We start from the raw sequence: 20,162 nt of genomic DNA on the forward strand, positions 1-20,162 counted from the left end.
TGCATCTCTTGAACATTCTCCTTGTTGGTGCCATGCTGCAGTCATACCAGTTGCCAGGATGCTTTTCTCCTGGAACCTTTAAGTGGCTCTTCCGAGGGCCTTTCCCCAGCTGTCTAACTTGGCTCTTATGTCTCAGAGTAAAAGTCACTTCCTCAAAGAAACAATCTCTGAACTGGGAGACTCTGGTGTCACCTTGTCATTCTTGTTACCATGCTTACCCCAGCTAGTCTTATGTGATTAATTGTACTAGTTAAATTTCTGTTCAAGTAGGAACAGAATACAAGCCCTAAGCATGAGAGGACAGTGTGTGTCTTGGTCTTTGCTGTGTCTCCAGCATCTAACATATCATTTGCCACAAAACAGACACATAACTAATCATGGGGAAGAGGACAGACAAATTGAACAGTCTCCAAGGTTTTAAGAGTGATCCATGGATCCTGGGTATAGGTCACAGGACAAAGGCACTGGAAACAGTCTGCCATCAGAGACTGAGGTCCCGAGAGGGAATCAGAGTAAAGAGGAAGTATTTAATCTAGTTCAATTCTGTGGCTGTGATAAAATACCCAGACAAAAAGCAACTTGGGGGGGGGGTGAGAGACACATGTTTATTTCTGCTCGTAACTTCAGGTTACTGTCTATCACTGAGAGCAAGGTGGTAGAACTTGAAACATTCACAGTCAAGAGCAGAGAGAAACAAAGGTACATGCTTGCTTGTTTGCGCTTATGCTTAGCTGGCTTTCCGCACTCCCACACAGTACAGGGCCCACAGCCTAGGGAGCAGTGCTGTTCTCAGTGATCTGGTCCTTCTCCATCAATAATCAATCATCCCCCATAGACATGCCCCAGGATCAACCTGATCTAGATACTTCCTCATTAAGACTCACTTCCTGAGAGCTGGAGAGATGGCTCAGTGGTTAAGAGCACTGGCTGTTCTTCCAGAGGACTGGGTTAAATTCTCAGTGCCCACATGTGGCTCACGACCATCTCTAGTTCTAGGGAATCCAGTGCCCTCTCTGATCTCTGCAGGTACCAGGCATGCATTGCTGCACAGACATACATGAAGGTAAAATACCCATACACATAAAATAAAAATAAATACATCTACAAGAATTTTGAGAAGAAAACAGAGGCTTAGAAAGTGTGGTTTAGTGATAGTACACATGCCAGCACACTCAAGGCTTTGGATCCCATTCCAGATCCCTAGCACTGATCAAGGGGTCTAGGAGAAGAATCTAGAATGATGCCTCTGGCACTAGAAGTCAATCAAACATGTTGTTATTACTGAATATGAAGTGTCTTCACCAGGGACAACACTATCAAACACTAGAACTGTGATACATTTTGCAAATTTAACCCACTTAGAGCATTCTTTTAATTATTCATCAAACTTTAAGAGTTATTTATAGCTGATACCATGTAATACATCAGCATTAACTGTCTTTTTTAACATGGGAATCAACACGATTAAGTTAGCTGGGTCATTTTGGAAGAATTTGGTGTCTTTCCTTTTTGATAATAACACTGCCTGTTGCCGGGCAGTGTTGGTGCACACTTTAATCCCAATACTCAGGAGGCAGAGGCAGGTGGATTTCTGTGAGTTCAAGGCAAGCCTGCTCTACACAGTGGGTTCCAGGATAGCCAGGGCTACACAGAGAAACCCTCTCTCAAACAAAACAAAACAAAAATAAAACTGACTGTTGAGCTTGAAAGGCTGTGTGGTTTGTGAAGACACAGGGGGAACCCTGTGTACCAGCTTGTGATTCTCTCAAAGGTCATTGTTAAGCAGCTGGGAGTCTTGGGCTAGTCTCAAGCAAACAGAAACAGCAGATTTGTCTCAATTCGCCCTTTTCTCACATTATTTGTTTGATCTCCTGAGGTCCCTGGGTGCCAGGCCCAGGGCTGGAGACTGGGGAATAGATTCTTATGCAAAACAAGACTAGCTTCTGTCCCCTCAGAATCCACAGTCTAGCCCGGAAGACAGGTAAATGAAGAATAACAGTATGGCCAGAAGAAGATACCAGATTGTAAGAAAGCTTCAGAAAACATGCATAACTTCACCAGTAATCAAGGAAGTAAGATTTAAAGCCCAACTAGACACTAAATTCCCTGCTACATCAGATGGCGACATGCCCCACCACACCATTCGGCAACATATGGCAACCATAAAGCCCTCAGTTCCAAGTTTGTAGAGGATGTGGAGCAACAGGGACCCTCTTACATTGCCAGCTAGTGTAAATTGATATACATTTTGGGGAACAGGGTGGCAGTAAAGCTGGGAGTTCGAATACCATATGAGCCAACAACTCCGATCAGACGTGCCTAAGAACACTGAAACAAGAATGTTCACAACAGAATGTGAACATTAGTGAAAAAAAAAAAAACCTAGCAGCACTCGTGTCCAGCTGTCTGAATAGATGTGGCAAATCAACAAACTAGAACCACATAAAGAATATTAGACAGCAGTAAAGATAAAAGGAAGGGCTAGGAGGGTGTGGCTCAATGAAAGAAAGCAAATATAGACGCTGGGTTCTATACACACACACACACACACACACACACACACACACACACACACACACACACACGAGCTATATTTGTGAGTTTGGATGAGTCCCACACTATTATATACTAGCCTCCCTCCCAACTAAGCTTTAGAAAATTAAACATGATACCATTTAAAAACATCACGATGTAGTAGTGTGTTGCTTAGAGATACATACAAAGAACTTCATCAGAATGTTAAGTACCAGATTCAAGTATGCCACCCCTCTTGGTAGCTGGAGAAAGAAATGCTAGAAGAAAGGAGAGGAACTAGTGAAGGCACATGGTGGTTCCTGCTGCTCTTGATTGACTTGCTTTGCTTTGCTTTTGTCTTGTCTTTGACAATTTTATATACATAATGTATTTTGAACACATCCATCCATCCATCCATCCATCCATCCATCCATCCATCTATCCATCACCCTTGTCCACTCCTTAAGCCCTTCCCATTCCCTTTGGAACCTCTCTTATTCTCAACATGTGAGATAAATATTTATCTACCTCTACTTCTACAAGACCTAGTTTAATTAGAGCTGTTTGCATGCGCACGCATGTGATGTTATTTAGCTTATACCCATAAAGAAAAATGACACCCTCCAATAGCTCCTTAGCTAGGGGTAGAGCTTCATCTGCCTCACCCTCCTCCATGCTGGAACGTTGACTGGCTTGTTTTTGAACAGGCAACTACAGCCACTATGAGTTTTGAGTACAACACTCAAATGTCATGTCTAAAAGACAGCATTTCATAGCATCCCTCCTCATCCTCTGGTTCTTACATTTATTTTATTTTATTATTTTTTGAGACATGTTTTGTCTGTGTAGCCCTGGCTGACCTTGAACTTACTTTGTAGACCAGGCTGGCCTTGGAACTCACAGAGATCTGCCTATCTGCCTCCCAAGAGCTGGGATTTAAGTCATGAGCCACCACCACCCAGCTTTTCTCTCTTCTTTTCTTTCCTTTTTTTTTTTTTTTGACTTAACATTAATTGGCATTTATTTATTTATCATATCACATTATTTATTTATTATAAGACTGGAGGAAGCATTAACCAAAGAGGAGAAAGAAGAAGCTTGTTTGAGGAAGAGGGCAAGCCCAGGGGTAGAGAAGTTTTGGCCTAGGAACTGAGAGAAATCCCATAGGTCTTCCATAGAAAGTGTGGGCCTGGAATGTGTGCCCTATCCCAAGAGCACCAGGGAATCCTCACCAGGTTTGGAGCACTGAGGTGATTCTGTCATGTTTTCCTTCTGGAGGTCTCCAGCCATACATAGTGTGGAGAGGAATTGGAGGAGGCAGGGCCAGACACAAGATAAAGGCTGTTCAAGAGATAATGTGGCAGGGAGTGAGGAAGAGCCATTGGAAAGAGTGAGCTGGAACAGACACCACAAGACTGACCATCTCTGGTTCTCCTGCCATCCCCTCTGAGAAAAGCAGTGTACATGTAGCATTGTAAAGTGGATGTTTCTGGAAAAACAAGTGGGATTTAAGTAGATGAACTTCTGAGTTCTTCAGGATATGTTTGTCAATGGGTTTTGACAACTTTGGGATTAAGCAGTTTTTAATTTGAATCCCAGACTTGTCACTTGAAGGCTTCGTGGTATTGGCTAAGGCCTCAGCTTTCTCATCTATTAAATGGAAAAATAGTTCTCCCTCTTACTGATGAACATAAATTGTGAATATGAAGCAGCTCATAGCTGGTTGATGTAAAGCTTCCCATGCCCAACTTTACCATCCACCTCCAGTCCAGTTTTATGAAGCATGGAGGCACACCCAACTAGCTTCACTGTTTTCCTCTTGTTGGCTGTGTCTTAGGCCTCTTCATCTACCTAGAGCATCTGTTGTTGCTACTCTTACCTGAGCTTGTTCAGGTCTTTATTAGTTAACTGTTCTATCCTTCGAAGAGACAATATGACCAAGGCAACTCTTAAAAGAAGACATTTAAATGGGGGCTTGTTTAGTTCATCACCATCAGGATGGGAAGCAGGCAGGGCCTGGAGCAGTTGCTGAGAACTTTACATCCTGATCCAGAGAGGGGGAGAGAGAGAGAGAGAGAGAGAGAGAGAGAGAGAGAGAGAGAGAGAGAGAGAGAGACTGGCCTGGCATGGGAACCCACCCCCATGACACTCCTCCTCCAACAACGCCACACCTCTTAATCCTTCCCAAACAGTTCCACTAACTGGGGGCCAAACATTCAAACATATCAGCCTCTGGGGACCATGGTCATTCAAACCACTACAAGGGGCAAGTTTCAGCTTTTGACTCTTAAGTCTGGAATTCCCCAGAACCCCTAACAGGAGAGCATGGAACCTAACACATGACACAAAGCCTTGTGGGATGTGCTGCTTCCATAACTCTTGGTCTCTGTTCTTTCACAGGTCCAAGTGGGTTCCCCGGGGAGACTACATCGCTTCCAACACGGATGAATGCACAGCCACTCTGATGTATGCCGTCAACCTAAAGCAGTCTGGCACAGTTAACTTTGAGTACTACTACCCGGACTCAAGCATCATCTTTGAGTTTTTTGTAAGCTCCTAGCTGGGGGCATAAGGGAGGAGAGGGTTTAGAGAAAGGTCAGGACTCCCTAAGTCTCAGATTCATTTATAGGACTCAATCACAAGTGTGGCCATGTTAGGCAAACTTTTTGGTTCTCACTCTAGAGAAAGCTGTGAGCAAAATGAGCCGAGGCCTGGGGAGATAAGAAGAAAAAGCACAAGGCAGAGAACACTGAAGGCGAGGTCTCACTCTAGAGAAAGCTGTGAGCAAAATGAGCCGAGGCCTGGGGAGATAAGAAGAAAAAGCACAAGGCAGAGAACACTGAAGGCGAGGACAGAGCCCATGAATTTCCTGGGTGTTTCATCCTGTTGAGACTTGTTACGACATGCAAGCGGCCAAACTGCAAACTCTTTCTCTGAGGTCCATGTTCAGACATTGTTGAGTGCAGCTTATGGGTTCTCAGTTTAGTCCCAGAGGAAATGGCAGCTTCTCATCCATAAGAACAGTGTTGTAGAGCATCAAAAAGCAAGGAATGAGATCCTCCTCTCCTCAGGAAGCTGAGCCTCTCATCCCAAACCCCTTCCATCTCAGGTCCAGAATGACCAGTGCCAGCCCAATGCTGATGACTCCAGGTGGATGAAAACTACAGAGAAAGGATGGGAATTCCACAGTGTGAGTATCACACCAGCCATCCCCAAGATCCCAGAGGAGGGGCCAAGGACCCTAAAGGGGAGCTTCTGCTCCAGCACCCATGGAGGGAGGAATCTAAAATGTTGAGGATTCAGGGATTCCTCTCCTCATGGTTGATGGATTAGGTTGGGTGGTGACCAGTTTGCTCCTGTGACTTCATCCCAGGAACCAGAGCTTTCCAGCTTTAGGGTTGGGTTTTCTGTAAAACCAGAGAATGGTTGAATGCCAGTCTCCCTCTGGTCCTATTATGATTGCTATAAGGGATGCTCGTAGTTCATGTGATGCAAGGATCATGTGTGGAGGACCAGAGAAGCATGGGAGAGGGTTAGAAAGACAAAACTTCGAGAGGCCAAGCTGAGGGAGAGAAAGGAAAGGCTTAGAACAGTCTCTGCTTATTTGACAAGGGACCAATGAGGCAAATCAGCAACGCCCATTTTTGTGATGAATTAACACCCACCTTGTGTCTTTTTTTTTTTTAAGGTTGAGCTAAATAGAGGCAATAATGTCCTCTATTGGAGAACCACAGCTTTCTCAGTGTGGTCCAAAGTGTCCAAGCCTGTGCTTGTGAGAAACATTGCCATAACAGGTACAGAGACCAGGCTTTGCTCTGGGGTCTGCTGCTGGCTTCCTGGACTCTTGGCTTCTAGGGGAGGGTGGGAATTGGTCCCTGGGGCCTTGGTGTCTCGGCTCAATCTTTATTTTCTATGTCATTCTTTCTCCGCAGGGGTAGCTTACACTTCAGAATGTTTCCCCTGCAAGCCTGGCACATATGCTGCCAAGCAGGGCTCCTCTTTCTGCAAGCTTTGTCCAGCCAACTCTTATTCAAATAAAGGAGAAACTTCTTGCCATCCATGTGATGCTGACAAATACTCAGGTGATGTTTGGGGGAGCAGGATATGGGGGAGCAGTGGGGTACCTGTACACACACAGAAGAAAGCAGGAGGCTCATCCTGTTGGCCTATTTCTGAAGACTTGGGTTTTTATTGATGCTTTCTTGTTTGCTTTCTTATTTTGGGTAGGGGAAGGGATATTAAGATAGGACCTTACTGGCCTTAACCTCAGTATGCAGCAGAGGCTGGCTTTGAATTTCCTTTCCTTCCTTCCTTCCTTCCTTCCTTCCTTTCTTTCTTTCTTTCTTTCTTTCTTTCTTTCTTTCTTTCTTTTTATTTATTGAGACAAGGTCATACTGTGTAGACCAGGCTGGCCTGGAACACACAGAGATACACCTGCATGTGCTTCCTGAGTACAGGGATTGAAGGTATGTGCCACCAGGCCCAATTACTAAGATTATAGGCAAAAGTCAGCATGCATAACAGTTAAAAAAAAAAAAAGAGTTGCTGGGCGTTGGTGGTGCATGCCTTTAATACCAGCACTCGGAAGGCAGAGGCAGGCAGATCTCTGTGAGTTCGAAGCCAGCCTGGTCTACAGAGCGAGGGCCAGAATAGGCTCCAAAGCTACACAGAGAAACCCTGTCTTGAAAAACCAAAAAAAAAAAAGTCAATTTTTATTTCAGATGACAAGTAGCAATTACATATTTATTGATGAACCAGCCTGTCTCCATCTTGGGCTTGAAAGCCATCTTATAATAAAGACAAACTAGGTTCATTCCTGTTTGAGATTAAATCTCTGTTTTTCAAAGATTGGACTATGCCCCACCTGTAACCTTAACCACAAATGGTCCTGTACTGCCTGTTCCAGGAAATGGCAACCATGTCTTTGTTTCAAAAAGTTGTTATGGCCATCTTGCATGCCTACCTTTGATTCAAAGGGTTGTTATGACCACCTGTTGTTATGACTGCTTTGCTATATTCTGCTTCTGTAGCCCCGTCTATTTGCCTGTCAAATCCCCTATTTGAAAACCCAACCCCTGAAAACCATTCTCTTGCTCCACCTTAGGGAGAGATAGGTTATGTACACACAAATTTTAAAAAGCTTGTTCTAATTAATTTGGTTATGATGATTTGGAATGGTGATCTTTCTCCTTGAATCTTTGGGGTTAATAGTATGTGTGAGGTACAGTGTACTACTTCAATACACACCTACCTCGTAGGGTGATCAAATCGGGCTATGAGCATAGCCATTTTGACTACAAAGGCTGAAGAAGGAATTTAGGACCTTCGATCAGTTTAAGTGGTATACACTGGACACAAGGCAGGCTTTTTCACTTGTTCCTTTTGTTTTGTTGAGATAAGTCTCAGTGCTTGACAGCAAAGTGGGGAGATGCCCCCCCCAAACATCCCGGTTTGAAAAACAGGACCTGGGGCTGGAGAGACGGCTTAGGGGTTCAAAGTGGGCACTGCTCTTGCATAGAACCTGAGTTAAGTTTCCCAGAGCCCATGGCACCCAGGTGGGGCAGCTAATAAGTGCCTGTAATTCTGCTCCAGGGAATCTGATACACTACTCTACTGGCCTTCCTGGCCACTGTACTCGCATGCATAATCCTAGTCCACAAACACACTTTTTTTTTTTTTTTTAAGAGAAGGAAAAAACAAGGCCTGGTCATTTAAGGATAGGCCAGAACATTGGTGTAAGAGAGGTAATGTCACCAAAGAGCACTCTGCTTACACAGCCCAGTGATGGGTACCGGGTCTAGACTCCAGTGTAGGCTGTGAAACAAGTAGGAAGAGGAAGGGGTCTGGTCCACTCTTTCCCCTGGGAGCTCTCATCACAACGCTTTCTTCCCCTTCATATACAGAAACATGTACAAAGCCAGCACACCACCCATTGGGATCCACACCCCTCTGTAGACATTCCCATGTATCACACAGGTGTTAAGACGTGTGATTGCTAACCCAGGACCAGCCGTTGACCTGTGACCTGCTTGATTCTTTGTTCCTGATACAAAAGCCCTATTTTCCTACACAGATCTTGTCAAATGTATGTAGTTTTTCGGTCAGACAAGAAAGTTTAGATCTGGGAGGAAGTTTCTAGCCAAACGTCTAAATTCCTGTTTTTCCACTCTAATTCATATTTCTCTGCCCTGCTTCACCTCTATCAATGGTGGCCTTTGTTGATCTATCTTTGGCTCAGTTTCTAACTTAGCAATTGTGCAACGGTTTGAATGACAAGGTAGTCTTAGTAAAACTGTGCTGTTTAATGCGGTATAAACTGATTTCTATCCAAGAGCTGTCATAAAATTGTTAATCAAGGAGCTGAATTCTTACAGCTAGTCTTCTGTCACCAATTTCTCAATCTGCCCCTTTGACTGCCTCACCAGCTTGAAGTACAAAGAAAGACACATTTATTGGGAAAGATACAAAGAGAGTCCATTAAGAGCCCAGCAAGTAGTGCGCATGAGGGCAGTGGTTGAAGATCAATCAGTTCACACACACATAGTCCTTGAGTGCCCGCACGGACTTGCAGCCAGAGCCAGTGCCTGTCCACCAAGTTGAATCAAAAAGCAGAAATCTGGCAATATGGACACACAAATGTGTTAACTCTCCATGGTGCAAAGGGGATGGATCAGGCTAGCATGCCATGGAGGCAGAAAAAGAGGAGTGGTTGGTTGGAGGAGAGTCTTTACTGGCTGACATCTTACAAGATGAATTTGCAATTCCATGGGGACAAGATGTTTGGAGTGGAAACAATATAAGCCCAAGTAGAAGGTTCATGGAGTAATTTAGCATGATAGCCTAGCTCAACTCCTTCGTGCTATGTTAAATGCTAGCAGTCCATTTCCTAACAGAAGTACATAAGGTTTAAGAGCAGGGACTCCAGAACACACTCACCAGGTTCAAATCTGAGCTTACCCACTCACTAGCTATGACATCTAGGTGTAGGAGTACTTTCTTGTTGGGACTGCCAGCCCACAAATAATGACACGGAGACTTATTATTAATCATGCAAGTTCGGCCTTAGCTTAGGCTTGTTCCTAACTAGTTCTTATAATGTAAATTAACAGATTTTCTTTTTACATCTACATCCTACCACCGTGACTGTTACCTCATCTCTATCCTGCACATCCTGCCCTCCCTATGTCTCACTGTCAATCCTGTGCACCTAGATCCCTCCTCTTCCTATCTCTCTCTGGAAATCCTGCCTAGGCGCTCCTGCCTAGCTATTGGCCATTCATCTCTTTATTAGTAGAAGCATGAGGAGCAATTGTGCCCCCATTTCTTTATCTCTCAAACAGAAGTGACAATGATCTTATCTCCCTCATGGTGTGAGTGTGGGGACTGGCTGATACAGGAAAGGATCTAGAAATGGGCCTAGTATTTTGTAATCGCTATTTCTTTTTGGTTTTTTGAGACAGGATTTCATTGTGTAGCCTTGGCTGTTATGGAACTCACTCTGCAGACCAGGCTGGCCTCGAAGTCAGCAACGATCCACCTGCCTCTACCTCCACTGCTGTGTAATAGCTAATCTTAAAATTTTTTCTTGTAATGTTGGGGATAGAACCCAGAACCTTGTACATGCTAGGCAAGCCCTCCTCTACTGAGCCCTAACCCTAAGCCCTAGTTTTTATTACATTTACTTATCTTGGAGGGGGGGCGTGTGCATGAACATGTGCACATGTGGAGGTCAGCGAACAACTTTCAGGAGGAGTCAGTCCTCTCAAGCTATATGGATCCCAGGGCTCAGACTCAGGTTGTCAGTCTTGGTGATGAAGACCTTTGCCCACTGTGGCCTTCTGCTTGCCTTGACCCCTGAGCATTATTATAATTATTATAATTAATGTTATTAATTAGTTTTTCATGAAGGCCTGTCCAGATACCCCTCTTACAGTATGAAAATGTTCTCAGTGTAGTTTACAATAATAGGTCACTTGTATAGAAGTTTACACTCAATACAACAGTATCTCATTCATTACCCAGAACATGATATGGGAGTGAGCTCCCCATTTACAAATAAAAGGTGAGTTCAGAGAGGCTGAAGGGCCTGCCAAGAGTCTAAGCTGGTACGAACTGTGCCTTTATGTACATTGGGTCCTATGTCTCCTGAGAAATGTTTTCCTTTGATAAAATGGGTTTCAGAAAGAATACTATACTACAAGTGGAGAAAAGGTGTTGGCAGAAGGGAAGGCAGAAAGAGGATGAGACCCTGAGATAAATGTCTTCTTGCATTTCCCCTCAAGCCATGCTCACTCCCTCACCCTACCAAACATCTAGGTGACTTTTTCACACTTGACTAATGCCCAACTTAAACCCCTTGGTTTAAACCTGAGTTAGGAAAGTGAGGTCTGTCTCAACATTCTGGTTAATCATTTGTTAAAACCATTTTCTCCGTGGTCTGTGTGTAAACAGCTGGACCATTTCTGCTAAAACTTAGACCTGGGGTGTCAGGTTAAGCAAATGTTTAACCAGCAGAACAAAGGTCTTTGTGCCAAATACATTTTCTAACTTGTGCTCTGCCAGGCCTGATACACAAGGCCCTGGGAACTGGCACGTGTTCAGCACCTCCACCCAAATCTCTCTTGGCCAAGACAGTCAACAGCAAGAGTGCATGCATCCCCCTCTGTTGAATTAGGCTTCCTGCTTGTTTACCAAATAAATGAGCTGAGATGATTGCAGCTGTTTCCCAGCCCTTCCTTGCTTCTCGCTCAGCCTAATAAGACAGAGACAGAAGAGATGGGGAGATTTTCAGTCTTGGGAACTCCCAGTGCAGACCAACAAGGCACCCTTAGCAGAGTCTCTGACACAGGAAGTCATCTGGGAGAAGGAAGGCACCAGCTGAGAAGTAAGGGCCTCACTAGAAGGTGGGAAAGAGGCTCCTAATCCTTATTAAATCTCCTGGTGTAGTTGGAATTTTCTTTGGGCCACCAAACAGCTCCCAAATAAAGACACAGACACTTATTATTAATTATAAATGTTCTGCCTTAACTTAGGCTTGTCCCACTAGCTCTTTTAACTTAATTTAACCTGTTTCTATTCATCTACATTTTTGCCTCAGGGCTTTTTTGTTTTTTTAGCTTTCTTTCATTTTGTTTGTCCTATTTTCCTGCTTCATTCATGTCTAGCTGGCTGGCCCCTGGCTTCTCCCTGACATCTCTTTTTCTTTCTTCCCCCTTTTGAGCCTAAATTCCTCCTCTCACTCCCCTTTCCTGGAAGTACTGTCTATACCTTCTCCCTTGCTATTGGCTGTTCACATGTTTTATTGAACCAATCAGGTGCCTTAGGCAGGCAAGGTAAAACAACAACACATCTTTATATAATTAAACAAAAGCAACACATCTGTGCATAGTTAAACAAATGTAATGTATCTTTGCATAGTTGAGGAAACATTTCTCCCTTTTTGTCTAAATAAATATAAAGGTTTAGCTTTAACATAGAAAGACTATATACAATAAGAATACTTGCTGTGGTGGCGCACACCTTTAATCCCAGCACTTGGGAGGCAGAGACAGGCGGATCTCTGTGAGTTTGAGGCCAGCCTGGTCTACAAAGCAAGTTCCAGGACAGGCTCCAAAGCTACACAGAGAAACTCTGTCTCAAAAAGGCAAAAAAAAAAAAATTATCAAGTAAGAATTACATTTACAATATCCAGTCCATTTGCATTTGGCAAATTCAGAGAAAGCACTCCATTATCTATCCTATGGAGTCCAAGGTTGTACCCCTAATTTACTTCCTATCCTAACTTGTACTACCAACCCCAAATTATCTTTTTAGAACTCAAAACATTTTCTTAGATAAATAATTTAAGCCTTTATGATTCTCAACCTTATAAACTTTTTAACTCTTATGTTTTTTTTCTGAATTTGATAACAAGGAAAACTATAACTATAACATCTCATCTTCAACTCCACCTGAGAAGGATATAACATTAACTAAGTAAACAGGAAGTGTAGAGCAAGCAACTTCCAAAACTATAGATATGACAGAAACAGCTGGCTGTCTGGACAGTCACCAAAGATTCCTCTGCAACACTGGGGCATCCATTTTCAGCCTATAGGCCTCAAATATCTGACATATTTTTCTGTGGAGCAGGAATTTTGAAGGACTGTCCCAGCTTGCCTTGGCAAAGTGACAGTCTTCAGCAGTCTTTTTCCTTTGTCCTGTGTCCTGCTTGTCAAATTTGGACAGCATACTGTCAGTAGTCAAGGCAAGGGCAGTTTCTTGCCCAAATGGCTAGCTTTGCCACAATGAAAGCAAACTCCATATGGAGATTCTTAGATGCCCATCATTCTTTTATGAAGTAGATTGTTGCTGCCAGGAGCAGAAGTGTCTCACTATCTTGAAAAGCCTTAGGTTATTAGACATTTTAAATGCCATATTCTGTAGGTCTCTGAAGCATTTGAAGATCACCTATCTATCTAAAATATATCTGTTTAACCTTGAAAACACACCTAGTATGACTACAAGTTTGGATTGTTATAGATGACTACTAACCTGCATTTCCTAATTATCTTAAACAATTTGTAATAATAGCTTTCAAGGAGTAGAACTTTATAATACATTTTTAAATGAGCTGCATAGGTACTGTACTTTAAACAAGAGTAGAAACATATATACAGTGTAACAAAAATAACCTTAAATTTGTATCAATATACAAAAATCCATACCAATATAAAATATTTGAGATGAAGAGTTGTCTTCTTATTCTATATTCCGATATCCCCACTAAATGATGACAAACATCCATAACCCACTGAATGACCAAAACCCACCCACCCCCACCTCTTGGGAATGTGGGCGTAGTGTTCTCTAGACTGTTTCATATTGTCTGGGGGCAACAGCATCCCCAGGGGACCCTGGGAAAATGGAGATAATGGTCAAGTCCTAAGAAAACTATCTCTAACAGTTGTTGTCCAGTCTCTGTAATGGGAAAGTGCAAGGCTTATCTGAAGTCCTGGATAGAATAGTCTGTGAGGCTGGACCATCTCAGCTGGTAGCCTTGAAGTTGTTGTGAACTCAGAACTCTGGGGAAACTGCAGCAGAGGCACTCTGAGAGGCTTGATCCCCTGAGCCACCCATTTCCATTGTGTCTGGTCCCCTTCCTCTGAAAACACACAAACTTTCAAAGGTAATACACACATCTACATTAGCACAACTATGGACTGTGTTGTAATGAAGCCAGGAAAAAAATGACTTTTTGTTTTGTATTTGAGCAGGTAAATTTCTATCAACTTTATAAGTTTGTTTGGACTGTATAACCAACCAAACCTCGACCCATGCCTTATCAAAGGATGGCATGTAATAATAAGTCAGGAGGAGTCTGTAACCAATATGATTTATCATGTATGTTTGTCTCTTTATGTCTGTAGCCAAGATTTTCAGAGGGATCTCCCCAAATCAAATCTGGTCCGTATTAATTTTGAAAGAATCCACAGCCTTTCATTTCCTGTGGAAACAAAAGCATAATCTCTCCCCCAGTGAAATACATTTTCTGAATTCCCTTTTAAAGTTAAGACATCCCTAAAGTATCTAGGCTGGTTTAATTCAGCAATTCCTTTTACAATTCCATGTCTCTCAGCAGCTGCCATTCCCTCATCAGCATTCAAAAAAATTCCAAGTCAACAAAGCACCATGCAGGATCCAGACTCCCTGTATATTCCCCATCTTTACCTGGCTTTTTTTTTTTTTTTAATATTTCTTTACTCTTTCTTTAAAGACTTTAATTATTCTTAAACTATTTTTCCTATGACTGACTATACCTATTTTCTTTTCTTTCTTAAGCACCTATGCACACTGTAACCTGTGGTTTTTTTGTTGTTTTTTTTTCTGTCTAGACCTGTTTTACTATGCACCTGCAGTGTTCTCTGATGGTGTGAGCCAAACCTAAACTGCTAAGTGGCAGTTAGGCTCTCTGTCACATGGCTCTGGAGATTGGCTCCGCCCCCTCCTCGGGTCCATTAGAGACAAGCCTTAAACCCTTGGACCTGTCCAAGAGCTGCATTTAACCACCCAGCTCCAGGAAGTTGGTGTCCATACTGTGGCAGATGCTTTTTACTTAGTTTTGCTATTTCTACTTAGTGTGCCAGCTGCTCAAGTGCTCTGCCGTACAGCAGCACCTCTTAAAGGAGCTGTATCTGTTTTTGTTCTCTCTCTCTCTCTCTCTCTCTCTCTCTCTCTCTCTCTCTCTCTCTTTCTCCAGCTCTCTCCGGCCCGATGTGGCAATTAGGGCCCCACACTGGGCACCATCCTGGGACAGTCCTTAAATAAAAAGAATGTGCATCCTTGCGGGCCATAATAGTGACTGCCATTTATTTTCTTTTTTATAAAAATATTTATTTTTTTTATTTATATACATGTAGGTTGGGGGAGGGGCAGAGAGAGCAACAGACCCTCTGGAGCTGGAGTTGAGGCAGTCATGCACTGCCTAATGTGGTGGAACTGAACTTTAGTCTCTGAAAGAACAGCAAGTGTTCTAACTGCTGAGCCGTCTTCAGCCCCAACAGCTGCCATTCTGAGAGTAGCTGCATACAGTGGGCCAGGCATGTGCTAGCCCTAGCAATGTAGACACTATTACTCCTGCCGCTCTTCCAGAAGATCCAGGTTTGATTCCCAGCACCCAAAAGGTAGTGCAACTCCAGTTCTAGGGATCCGACACAGACACACATGCACGCAAGCCAAAACACCCTTATACAGATACATAAAAGCAGTTTTAAGAAAAGACTCTTTAGATGAAAGTATAAAAGACCTAACTGGGCTTGGTGGCTCACACCTATGTAATCCTAGCCCTCCAAGATGCTGAAGCAGAACTGCTTCAAGTCTGAGGGCCAGCCTAGATTTCATGGTAACTTTCAGGTCAGCCTGTCAAAAAAAAAAAAAAAAAAAAAAAAAAAAAAAAAAAAAAAAAAAAGCAAACAATAAAAACAGAAAGCAAATACTTTCTGGAAGTTTGTGTGGTAACACACCCATGGGCTGGGGAGTTACTGGTCACGAGCCAGTGGCTATGAGCCCTACTCTCTTATATAACTTGAGACTTTTTTTTTTTTTTTTTAGACAGGGTTTCTTTGTGTAGCCCTGGCTGTCTTGGAACTCACTCTGTAGACTAGGCTGGCCTCGAACTCACAGAGATCCACTTGTCTCTGTCTCCCAAGTGCTGGAATTAAAGGTGTGTGCCACCACCGCCCGGCTACTTGAAACATTTTTTTAACTTGAAATATTTTTTTTTCCTCCCTTCCGTCATTTAGAAAAAGGATCTTCCACCTGCAAAGTGCGCCCGGCCTGCACAGACAAGGATTATTTCTATACCCACACAGCTTGTGATGCTAATGGAGAGGTGGGTAGCACACTTGGAACTTCTGTTCTCTGTTCCTTCGACCTGACCACTGCTCAAGCTCCAGTGGTCAGTGAAACTGACACCGGGGAAACTCCACAGACCTGCATGGTGAACCCAGGCTAGTGAGGGGCATGGCTTCATTCACGCTCAGGTCAGCCCCTCCTTTTGCCTGGGTGTGTCACTCAGCATTGGCACGCACTCTTTCACAAATCCACTCCATTTTCTTTTGCTCCGTCTCTCCCATTTGCTTACCCCTGGGCCCCACCTGCCCACCCACACCGGCTGCTCTCCACAGAGATACCCAGTCTCATGTGCTAACCACTTCAGGTGAGAGCAGAGGGCATCTCTTCCCACTTGCAGCTCCCTAACTGGTTTAGTGCCCCACCGTTTCTCCCCAGCCCCCACCCACCCCTTTTCCTCCTGCCTCAGGAAAAGCCTTTTCCTCGTCTCTGGGCTGACAAGCAATGATTGTGTGACCTTGTGTGTCAGTCAGGCTGGGGATCAAGATGACTGAGAGGCATCCCCACTCTCACGGAGGTCACCAGGGCAGCCGGGAGGCAGCTGGCAATGGTGGTGCACACCTTTAATCCCAGCACCAGGCAGAGGCCTGGTCTACACAGCTGATTCCAGGACAGCCAGGGCTACACTGAGAAACCCTGACCTGAAAAGCAAAACAAAATGAAAACAAACAAAAAGAGAAGAGAGTGCCCCATAAGACAATGGAGGTGATGTGTAGGGCCTAGGAAAATCCTGAAGAACACAATAGGCCAGAGGAGCCAGAGAAAGCCTTTTTGAAAATGCTATTCCACAGTCAACAAATAATTCAGAGGGGTAAGGGGAAGTTTTTGTTTATTTGTTTGTTTTAAAACAGTCTCACTATGTAGACAATCCTGGCCTAGAATTTACAGAGATCCTCCTGCCTCTGCCTCCTGAGCATTGGGATTAAAGGGGTGCATTACCATGCTCCACTAATAAAAAGAGTCTACAGATTTTTCTGAAGACAACTAGTCAGCACCTCCTTTGTCACAGAACCCTCATTAGACACACCCTTCCACTCTGGTCAACATTATTTGGCAGACAGTCACTGTGTACAAATGTGACCAGAACAGAATTCTCTCCTGTTTCTGGAGTTCTCATCCCTGACCCAAATGTCCAGTATCCTCCGATGTTCTTGATATGGTCTAAAACACGGGCTAAATCTCATACATGCTGAATCTTGCTTGATCTACTTTTGCAGACACAGCTCATGTACAAATGGGCCATGCCAAAAATCTGTGGTGAGGACCTTGAGGGAGCAGTGAAGCTGCCCGCTTCGGGTGTGAAGACCCGATGCCCACCCTGCAACCCAGGCTTCTTCAAAACCAACAACAGCACCTGCGAGCCCTGCCCCTATGGCTCGTACTCCAATGGCTCGGGTAACAGCCCTGTTGCTCTGTTTCCCACATCCTCCCCATCCTAATATTGGCTGTTGGGTGGGCCTCGTGGATGCCCAGAGGAGCTAGGTGATTGCACTCTGCCCATCCTCTGAAAGCAGTGAAGGGCAGGCCGGTTCTGAGGACCAGGCTCAGAAGTCTGTAGGTCAGGGTCAGATTTAACAACTGCCTGGCCTTCTGCCTCACTGCATCTACAAATGTGACTCAGGCCTCAAGAGTCTCAGTCTTCACAACAGAGATGTCCAGTATGTGGCAAAGATGCTGACTAGAAAGTCCATGGAGCTAAGACGACCAGCTGGACAGAATGGCAACCTATAAGTTATATAGCAGAAAGGAGTCTGCTATATATATAACCTATAAGTTATATAGCAGAAAGTTATATAGCAGAAAGGGGGTTGTATACCTGCTAGAACAAATACATTGGATGACAACGTGGGATCATGTGAAGTACATGAGTAAGATTAAATGATACTCCAAATGAATGTTTGATAAGTAAGGATAGGTGGAGTGCTGGTCGGTGTGCTGGATTTGAACATGCGATTTTGGGTCCCTGTGACCTATCTGTGCTGAAGCACTACGCCGTCTGCTGTTTGGCTGCCACTTGTCTGTCTGGTAGAAGTTTCAGATACTGACTGTAGGGTTCCTCCTGGGTGATGGATCTTGTGCTTCTCCTAGATTGTACCCACTGCCCAGCAGGAACTGAGCCTGCAGTGGGATTTGAATACAAATGGTGGAACACACTGCCCTCCAACATGGAAACTACAGTTCTCAGCGGAATCAACTTTGAGTACAAAGGCCTGACAGGTGACTGCCTCTCCCCACTTACCCTGTGCCGTCACTCTTGGCACTCCCATGGGAAATCATCCATTCCCTTGAAAGTTCTGCTCCTTCCAGCAGACATGCTACCATTGCTTAGTTTCAGAGACAGAATGGCTCTAGGGAAAACATGGACAAGCCAGTCTGGGTGGTTCAGCACTCAGGAGGCAGGAGCAGTGCTGCAGATATGAGGCGATAGTGAGTTTCAGGCTGGTCTCAATGTGAAATCCTTCTCGAAACAACAAAAATATTAAAAATGAAACAAAAGAGGTTGAGGCAGAAGTATTGCCACAAGTCCTGGACAGCCTGGGATACTGAGTGAGATCTTTTCTAGAGAGAAGAAAGAAAGAGAAAAAGAGCAAGGAAGGTAGATAAGAAGAAAGGAAGATAGTCAGTTGCCGGTGGGAGGACAGTGTGATTATCCCTGGAGTGTCACCCAATCCACATTTGCCCCCTACCTGAGGACACTGACCCTTCCCTCTCTTTTTCCAGGCTGGGAGGTAGCTGGTGACCACATTTATACAGCTGTTGGAGCCTCAGACAACGACTTCATGATTCTTACTCTAGTTGTGCCAGGATTTAGGTGAGGAATACAAAGCCAGTGGAAGCCCAAGCCAACCTGGCCTCATCCACATCCCATGTGTCCTTGAGGGGGCTCTAGATTGAGATTTGTTTCACTTAGGTATAAACCCAGAGCAGAGGCAAGCACACCAAGGCCATGTTAACTGTACACTAGCACATGTTCTTATTTTATTTTTTATTTATTCTTATCTTGCATGTATATGAGTGTTTGCCTGCATATATATATATATATGCGCATGCCCATGAGAAGCCAGAAAAGGACACTAGATTCTTTAGAGCTAAAGTTACAGGCAATTGCAAGCCACCACATAGGTACTGAGAAGCAAACCCCAGTCCTCTGCAAGAGCAGCCAGTGCCTCGAATCACACTCTGCAGAATCCCCTTCCCACCCCACCCCATCCCCCGCCCCATGATGGCTAGTTTTGAATGCCAACCTGAGATTTGGAATCACCTAGGAGACATATCTCTAGGTGTGTCAGGAAGGGCATTTCCAGAGAGGTCTGACTAAGGAGGAAGATCTCTCCACGTGGGTCGGGGGCCAGGCCTGAATAAAATGGAGAAAGGAAGCATGTGTCTCATGCTTCCTCACTGTGGATGCACTCGGCCACCTCGTGTTCCAGCTTCCACACTTCCCCAGAGTAAGCCCTTTCTCCCTTCAGCTGCTTCCTGTCAAGTAATTTGCCACAGCAGTGAGAAAAAATGAATACACTGTCCATGATGCATTATTGACCTACCTAGCTTCTCTCACTGACTGCTTGCTTTAATCCATCCTCCTCACAACAGCAGAGAGAATTTTAGAGTCTTAAAAATAACACCATCAGGGGGCTGGAGAGATGGCTCAGAGGTTAAGAGCACTGGTTATTCTCCCAGAGATCCTGGGTTCAATTCACAGCAACCACATGGTGGCTCACAACCAGCTGTAGTCAGATCTGATGCCCTCTTCTGGTGTGCAGGCATGCACGCATGCAGATAGAACACTCGTATACTTAGAACAAATAAATCTTTTAAAAATGCAGTTCATTTTTATGAAATATTTATTAGATTTATTTCATATGCTTTGTGTGTATGCATGTGTGTAGACATACTTTTCTTGTGCCAATTTGATCCCCTGGAACTGGGGCTATGGATGATTGTGAGTCACCATATGAGTTCTGGGACTTGAACCTGGGACCTCTGCAAGAGCAACACATGCTCTAAAGCACTGAGCCATCTCACCAGCCCATATACAGTTCAGATTTACTTAAGGCAAGAAGATTGAGCAGGATTGTTCTTACTGCATTTTATAAAGTGCATTCATATATTGTACACTGTTGGATGTGGATACTATAATGAGAAATAAAGAAGATAGTTATTACTTCCATTTATTAGTCACACACTGGCCAGGTCAAGGACGTATAGCTTGGATGGCATAATTGGATTTATGCCATCCCAGTCTTTCCAGCAATCTC

The 20,162-nt window shown here is 44.1% G+C and overlaps 1 protein-coding gene across 3 annotated transcripts in view; it reads left to right on the forward strand.

Annotated features, from left to right (window-relative positions):
* Window positions 1-20,162, forward strand: part of Elapor1 (endosome-lysosome associated apoptosis and autophagy regulator 1) — a 72,219-nt gene that overhangs the window by 38,954 nt on the left and 13,103 nt on the right. For 2 of the 3 annotated variants that reach the window (XM_027395504.2, XM_035451237.1), the window contains exons 4-11: window positions 4,915-5,062; window positions 5,624-5,704; window positions 6,203-6,308; window positions 6,447-6,596; window positions 15,795-15,883; window positions 17,121-17,298; window positions 17,992-18,120; window positions 18,625-18,715. In XM_027395504.2, the coding sequence (XP_027251305.1) occupies window positions 4,915-5,062; window positions 5,624-5,704; window positions 6,203-6,308; window positions 6,447-6,596; window positions 15,795-15,883; window positions 17,121-17,298; window positions 17,992-18,120; window positions 18,625-18,715 (972 nt within the window). The remainder of the gene's footprint in view (window positions 1-4,914; window positions 5,063-5,623; window positions 5,705-6,202; window positions 6,309-6,446; window positions 6,597-15,794; window positions 15,884-17,120; window positions 17,299-17,991; window positions 18,121-18,624; window positions 18,716-20,162) is intronic. The other variant, XM_035451238.1, reaches the window with a different exon arrangement.

Source organism: Cricetulus griseus, assembly GCF_003668045.3.
Source record: "Cricetulus griseus strain 17A/GY chromosome 1 unlocalized genomic scaffold, alternate assembly CriGri-PICRH-1.0 chr1_0, whole genome shotgun sequence".
NCBI classification, from domain to species: Eukaryota; Metazoa; Chordata; class Mammalia; order Rodentia; family Cricetidae; genus Cricetulus; species Cricetulus griseus.